This window comes from Charadrius vociferus, unplaced genomic scaffold, assembly GCF_000708025.1.
Source record: "Charadrius vociferus isolate BGI_N301 unplaced genomic scaffold, ASM70802v2 scaffold6, whole genome shotgun sequence".
NCBI lineage: Eukaryota > Metazoa > Chordata > Aves > Charadriiformes > Charadriidae > Charadrius > Charadrius vociferus.
This window is the reverse complement of record NW_009648657.1, coordinates 853,831-860,849: the sequence shown is the minus strand read 5'-3', so window position 1 is coordinate 860,849 and position 7,019 is coordinate 853,831. Positions and strand designations below refer to the sequence as shown.

The following is a 7,019-nucleotide window of genomic DNA, read 5'->3' as shown; positions in this document are numbered from 1 at the left end:
TGGGACAGCTGCCGCTGGGGTTACTGCCCTCCGACGTGCATAAAGACGGAACATCGGGTTTCCTAGTTTGGTTCACCTTCCAGATGGCAGTGTGGGATCGAGGAACGGCATTATAAGCAGTAAGTCTTATGTTCATCTCTGTGGTCAGAGCTATGGCTTCTGTTTACTGGGTTTAAATCTGCCATCCCCTTTCTTTTCTGCTTTCCAACCTAAAATTTGTTTTCTTGTGTGAGAGAAATAGAAACTATTTTTTTTGTGCAGTGCATCCTGGTTAGAAAGATACAAAGATGATGAGGGGACTGGAGCATCTTTTTATGATGAAAGGCTGAGGGATTTGGGTCTTTTCAGTCTAGAGAAAAGAAGACTGAGGGGGGATCTTATTAATGCCTATAAATAATTAAAGGGAGGGTGCCAGGGGGATGGGAACAGTCTTTTTTCAGTGGTGCCCAGTGACAGGACAAGAGGTAGTGGGCACAAACTTGAACATAAAGAGTTCCATCTAAACATGAGGAGGAACTTCTTTACTTTGAGGGTGGCACAGCACTGGAAGGTGGTGGAGTCTCCCACTCTGGAGACATTCAAAACCCACTTGGTCGCTGTCCTGTGCAACCTGTTGTAGGTGACGCTGCTCTGGCGGGGGGGTTGGACTAGATGATCTCCAGAGGTCCTTTCCAACACTGCCCATTCTGTGAAGATGATGGCAATACTTGAAACCGAGGAAACAATTTAAACTATTTAGTCTTGACAGTGCTGTGAGCCCTTGTGTTCTTTGTTTATGGTCATTACTTTTTAAATAAGATCAAGTTTATTTTATACTTTAGGTATATGAAGAAGGGGATTATCGAAGAGTTAGATTTGTTGGACGACAAAAGGAGGTAACTCATTCTACTTTTACTCAAGGGAGAGGGGGTGATTTGTGTTGTTTTTTTTTTATACCTGATACTGATGCCCTCAACTTCATTATTATAAAAAACAAACAAAAATTAAAAACAAACTAACCAAACGCAAAAGCCGCAATGAGAACCAACCAACAACAACAAAAAAAAAACCCTACCAAAATGAAACTGTTTTGGATTTTGGGTTTCAGTGTTGGTTTTTTTCACTACGGTGAAATATCATCTTTTAAGACACCTTATAGTAGCTTCTGTGTACCTCCCTGCTTTGAGCAAATTTGGAAAATTCAAGAGTTGCCTACACCTGTTAAGTGCTTACATTTAGGCTGTGGAAGTTGTAGGCATTTGAGCATCTCAAACTTGGACCAGTTTTTATTTTAAACATGTGCTTTAAGAAAACTTGAAGCAGGTTTTTAGTGCCATTTGTGTTCAGAAAAATCACATAATTAAATACTCTGCTGAATTGGGGGAAATATATCTGTTTAAATGCGTGTTCTGAACCTTAATTTGCTTCTGCGTAGTTAAAATCTTGATTTTTACCAAAACTAAATTTTTAATGAGGCCACTTCATTTCCAGAACCTGGGAGGCATTTGCTGAAGCAGTGATGTAACAGAAAAACCTAAAATTTAGAGTATTCTGAAATAATGAAGCCTCAAAGGCAAAGTCTAGTAAGACCGGCATCAGCCAGATGTGCTACTGTGAAGTTATCTTGTGGGCCTGTTGCTGCTGCTTGTCAATGGAGTGGGTAGGTGAAATTGTAAGTCCTTTAGCACCAGGTTCTCTCTTAATGATCAAGCCTCACAGCTCCCTGAGGGATCTGCTGGCCTTTGGGAGAGAAGCAGAGATTGTTTCAGCTAAATTGTATTCCTCAGTGCGTGAGCATCTGGTTAGTGCCTTACTGTTAATGCTATAAATGTATATGTATAGTTGAGGCATTAAATATAAGGTGTGGCAGATTTTTAATGTCGTTGCATATAACTGTTGCCTTGCTAAACTGACCTGAACTAATTATGCTGATTTCTGAGTTTTCCTATTGAATTTATCTTGTTATATCATGGATAGAATTTAACTTATGCTGTATAGCAAAAATAGGGATTCTACATGGGGAAATAGTTAAATGAAAATGTCACTTAAAACGCTGATGTAGTTTACTTCTGGTAGGGTAGTGGCGAAGTAGGTCTCTCCCAAATGCAATGCGTGTTTCTGTGCTACTTCTGTAACTGTAGGAAACACTCTTTGAGCCTAATTCTCTATAGGCCACAGGTTCCTTTGATGTGCCTTTGCCAGCAGCTGATTTTGGACACGCTTTCTCTGTGGTGAGGAACACCCAGGGTTTTCAATTTGGCTCAGTTCCTCCCTCTCCAGCAAAAGCCAAGCTTTAAGTCTGCTGAGCGAGGTTTAATGCTAGGTTTTAATTGTGAAGTTGAAACAAAATTTACGTGTTAAATACTGAAAAGATCCTCGTCTGTGCTTGTTAATGGGATCTCTCTCTAGGGGCTTTGCCATTACCCTGTAGATCCCCCCAGTGTGTTTCAGCCGCTAGTATTAGCATTTCACAGCCGTGTCTGTAGCCCAAATGTTGTCTTGTTTCTGAAGCTGAAGGTGGTGACTGTACTTTCTCAGTTGGTTCTTCTCTTCACCTTCATTATGCTCCGGGTGGTCGAGCCTGGTTTGTGGTCAGCCCAGTCCAGCCTCGGCAGCTTTCTTGTCTGGGGACGCAGCCTCTGGACGCAGGTGCCCTCAGTGAGGACATCTGGGCACACGCCTGGGTGCTGCACGTGGCCTCTCCAGGAGGTGGCCAGGCATGGGGGCGCAGCCCAGAGTGTCTGGGTATTGTCCCCTCAGTTCTGCCAGCCCGATTGTTAATGAAATCCATGCATTTTAGCTAAAAATCATTGATCTCTGCACTGAATGTGCAGAACTGGGAGATTAGTCCTTTCTCGCAAGGGCCTAAAGCAAGTAGCTGTGAGGAAACTGAGCATGGCAGCTGTTCAGTTGCATCTGCTGTGGTCCGACTAGGGTCATCCTGCCCTTGCGCAGTCCCTAAGGTACCACAGGGCCTTTTTTGACGCCACTGTTGCCACTTTGGCTCTACCATTTCTGTTGGGCTGGTGCAGCAGCTGAAGCTGCGAGGGAAACTTACCTCACAGCTGGTCTGGTTTATAACCTCCCGTCTTCCTTCTGGATCTTTGGACCTGGGTCTATTCCAAGTTTGGTTTTCTCTCTCAGCCTCACAGACCGTGTACTGGCAGAGGCAAGTGGGTGAAAAGAAGCAGCAATGGAATTGTCAAACTGGTGCTACGGCCAGGAAAAAAAAAATTGCTCATTGAATTATGCATTGAGTAAGGAGCATTTGGGTGTGCCATCTTTGGGTGCGCGTATTTGCCGTGGTTTAACCCCAGCTGGCAACTAGGACCATGCAGCCGCTCGCTCACTCTCCCCACGGCAGGATGGAGGAGAGAAGCAGAAGGACAAAACTGAGAAAACTCGTGGGTTGGGATAAAGACAGTTTAATAAATAAAACAAAAGCTGCACATACAAGCAAATTGGCAAAACAAGGAATTCATTCACTGCTCCTCATGGGCAGGCAGGTGTTCAGCCATCTTCAGGAAAGCAGGGCTCCGTCACGCGTAATGGTTACTTGGGAAGACAAACGCCATAGCTCCAAATGCGCCACACCCCCCCCCTTCTTCTTCCACCAGCGTTATATACTGAGCATGACGTTGTATGGCATGAAATATCCCTTCGGTCAGTTGGGGTCAGCTGTCCCAGCGGTGTCTTCTTCCAACTTTTTGTGCACTCCCAGCCTACTCGCTGGCAGGGTGGTGTGAGGAGCAGAAAAGGCCTTGACTGCTCTAGCAACAACCAAAACCATCCGTGTTTTACCAACATCCCAAATCCAAAACACAGCACTGTACCAGCTGCTAATAAGAAAGTCAAGTCTATCCCATCCAAAACCATTTTATATTCCTGCGTGTGTAACATCGCCTTTGAAAAGGCTGTCCTCTCCTGCAGTGTGTTTACCTGAGGGGTAGGGGTGGTTGTCCGCTCAGTGCTGGCTCGGAGCAGGTTGGCAGCGGCTGGCGTGGATGAGGGAGGGAAGCGCTGTGCTGGGTGCTGTGGGAGGCAGAGGCGCGAGTTGCTGTGACGCCGGCTTGTCCAGGGGTTGGTATGTTTGCCAGGCCACGTAGACATGCTCTAGGAAAAAGCCCTACTTGTCAGTGATAGGTGTATTCAGGAAGTTTATATAAGATGGATTTACGGAGTGGCATAGTGATGTTTAGAGTTTTTTCTTTTTTCTAATGCCTTTCCAACTGTTATGTACCACGTTCATGTTATCCTGAGGTTCTTGTGCAGTGATAGAACAAGGTGCATGGTGAGAGGCTCTAAATTACCAGCAGTTGTTTTATCTCACTCCTGACCTTACTTGTCCCACCATTATTTCTGAGTTTATCAGCAGTGAGTCTTTTGCAATTTTTATCATGTAGTCGCTAAAGTACAATACAGAGGTAGTGTCAGTTAAGTATCCTCTGTTCTTGGCTGCTTGTTCCTGCTCACCTCTCCGCTGAATCTGCATAGGTCACGTTGTAAACCTGAGTACTGATGTGTCCTGAGTATCATGGGAAGGAGATTACTTTTGCAGAGTTTAACAGGCTTAGTTCACCAATCTGGCTTATAGCACACCCTAAGAGTTGGTGGAAGAGATGGGAGGAAACCCATGTAGGAACTTCTCGAGATGGCCATGGTGGAACTGCCTGGGGAGGTGGTGAAAACCAATTGCTTTCTGGCTGAGTGGGGAAGGTATCTGAAAGTGTCTTTTTTTTTCTCTTACAGGTGAACAAGAATTTTGCAATTGATTTGATAGCAGAGCAGCCTGTGAGTGAAGTTGAAAGCAGAGTGATATCATGCGATGGTGGTGGTGGAGCTTTGGGACATCCTAAAGTATACATAAACTTGGTAATGTCTTAGTTCTGTGTATAGCATGTTTTGCCTGTAAATTCTTGTTTGTAAGATTATCTACTTTTTGGCATGTTAGTTTAACAAAGTAAAAGGAGTAACCACCTGAGATGCTGATTTTATTTGGTGCCTAATATAAAATCAAGATTTCTACTCGGAAGAGTTAGGGGGCTTCTGTTTGAAGTTACAGAAATTTCTTTTTGAAATTTTGATTTGTTTGCTAGGACAGTAATTTATTTTTTTTTAAAAAGAAATTAGCTGAAGTAATATATACAAGCAGTGCCTTGAGAGCAAAAAAAAACATGCTTGCTGTGTTTTGAGACACTTACTCTAATTATTTAAATGCCACCATGTAGATTGAGAATACATTTGCAATATTCTTACGAATATGCAGTTTATTTTGAATCTTGTAACCAAAACAAACTCCTCTTTCAATCTTTGGGAAACTTGGTAGGTCTGAAGATTGAACGTTTCAATAATGGTCAGAGAATCAGTGAAGACTAAATGTCTTATTATCCTCCTATTGACAGTAGTGATAGTTTCCAGTGTATTCTTATTCTGGAGAGTAAAAATATTTGGGCTACTGTCATACGACCTCAGTGGAATCAATGATGACCAGTTGCTTAGATACTGTTCTCAGGCAGAGCCTGACTGCAGATGTCTTAAAATTTTTGCTTGCTCACCTAAATTTTGACATTTGCTTAATACCCAAAAGAATGGTGAGGGAGAGCTGGTGTCCTTTAGTGTCAGTGTTGTGACTCCTAACTTTAGTCGACAGCGTTTCTATTTTGAACAAAGTAAGAACTTTTGTAATGATTCATTTCAAATTATTCAAAGGCAAATGCTCAAAGGTTCTAATGCATAACATTTAGGGAGGTTCTGTTCTTGTGTCTTAAGTTAACTTCTGTAGCGCACTGCTGATCGTTTGCATTTATGTTAATTTGTTTGACCTGCACCACACTCTTCTTGAAGAATGCTTTATTTTTTGTGAATTTTGATCTTTTTGCATTAACAATCAAGTTGCAAGATGTCTGTGGTTTAGTTCTTGAAAGCTAATGTCTGCAAACATAGAGAATGGTATTAGACCAGCTTGTTTCCCCTAGCCCTAGCAATTGAAATTCAGGCTTTCAGAGGTGGAGGGTAGTCTGGATTTTCCACTTCTAATCCTGTATTAAGGAAGGGGAACCATGAGTTTCCTTTGTTTCATGACTGCAAGTAGTTATGTTGCTAAATAACAGAAGGTCCCTGTTTATGAAATTGTCTTGTGTTTTGTCATGTTAGGAAGGATTGCAACAACAATTGCAACAATGGGCAAAATTCCTGTCTAGATATAATGTGGAAATGCCAAATCCTATTCTGTATTAAAAAAATTCTGAAATTATATTTTCAGAACATTGGAACAGATATGACCAAATTGACTTTAGATGTCCAGTTCAGTAAGAGGATCCTTTATTGCTGAAGAGGTATCACTTGGCTTTAAAATTATATTGTTGAGATTAGGCCTGGTAGTTAAAAGACTGGCAGAAGGGAAGCTGAATAGGATACAGAAATCAAGCGTGGACCTCATACCATTGCTCTTACTTTCAGTGTTTCAAATAAGATTAAACTCTGTACTTTACTTGTATTGATCCATTTTAAGATGGCACACATAAGTAAGAGAAAATTTGTAATTTCAAAAAGTTTTATAAAGTGAAACTAGCAGCTGTTGTACTTTTATATTTTTACAGGACAAAGAGACAAAGACCGGAACATGTGGCTACTGTGGACTTCAGTTTAAACAGAAACATCACTGAAAGTTTGTTCCTGCCTGCTTGCAGATTTCTGTTCAGATGTTAATGTTTAACAAGAAATAAACACTGTATTTAGAAACCCAAGATTAGCACTTGTGTTTATCTTAACTATGGGAAGTCCAGTCTGTACCTTTTTAAAATCTAGCTTGTCAGGTATTTGAGAGCTGAATGGTATTACAATATCTACTTCGTACTTAATTTGGTTTTCATGGAACAAATGTCCTGCCTGGTTTGGCAGACTTCTCATAGGCTTGTAAGCAGTCCTTGGCTGCAGCATAGGTTTGGTTTGTAGTGAATCATAGAATGGTTTAGGTTGGAAGCGACCTTGAAGATCATCGAGTTCCAACCCCCCTGCCATGGGCAGGGACACCTCCCACT

At 42.0% G+C, this 7,019-nt stretch overlaps 1 protein-coding gene across 1 annotated transcript in view; it reads left to right on the top strand.

Annotated features, from left to right (window-relative positions):
- Nucleotides 1-6,644, top strand: part of NDUFS6 (NADH dehydrogenase (ubiquinone) Fe-S protein 6, 13kDa (NADH-coenzyme Q reductase)) — a 12,996-nt gene extending 6,352 nt beyond the window's left edge. The window contains exons 2-4 of the mRNA XM_009886451.1: nucleotides 822-875; nucleotides 4,729-4,851; nucleotides 6,579-6,644. Of these exons, the coding sequence (XP_009884753.1) occupies nucleotides 822-875; nucleotides 4,729-4,851; nucleotides 6,579-6,644 (243 nt within the window). The remainder of the gene's footprint in view (nucleotides 1-821; nucleotides 876-4,728; nucleotides 4,852-6,578) is intronic.
- Nucleotides 6,645-7,019: the final 375 nt, after the last annotated feature.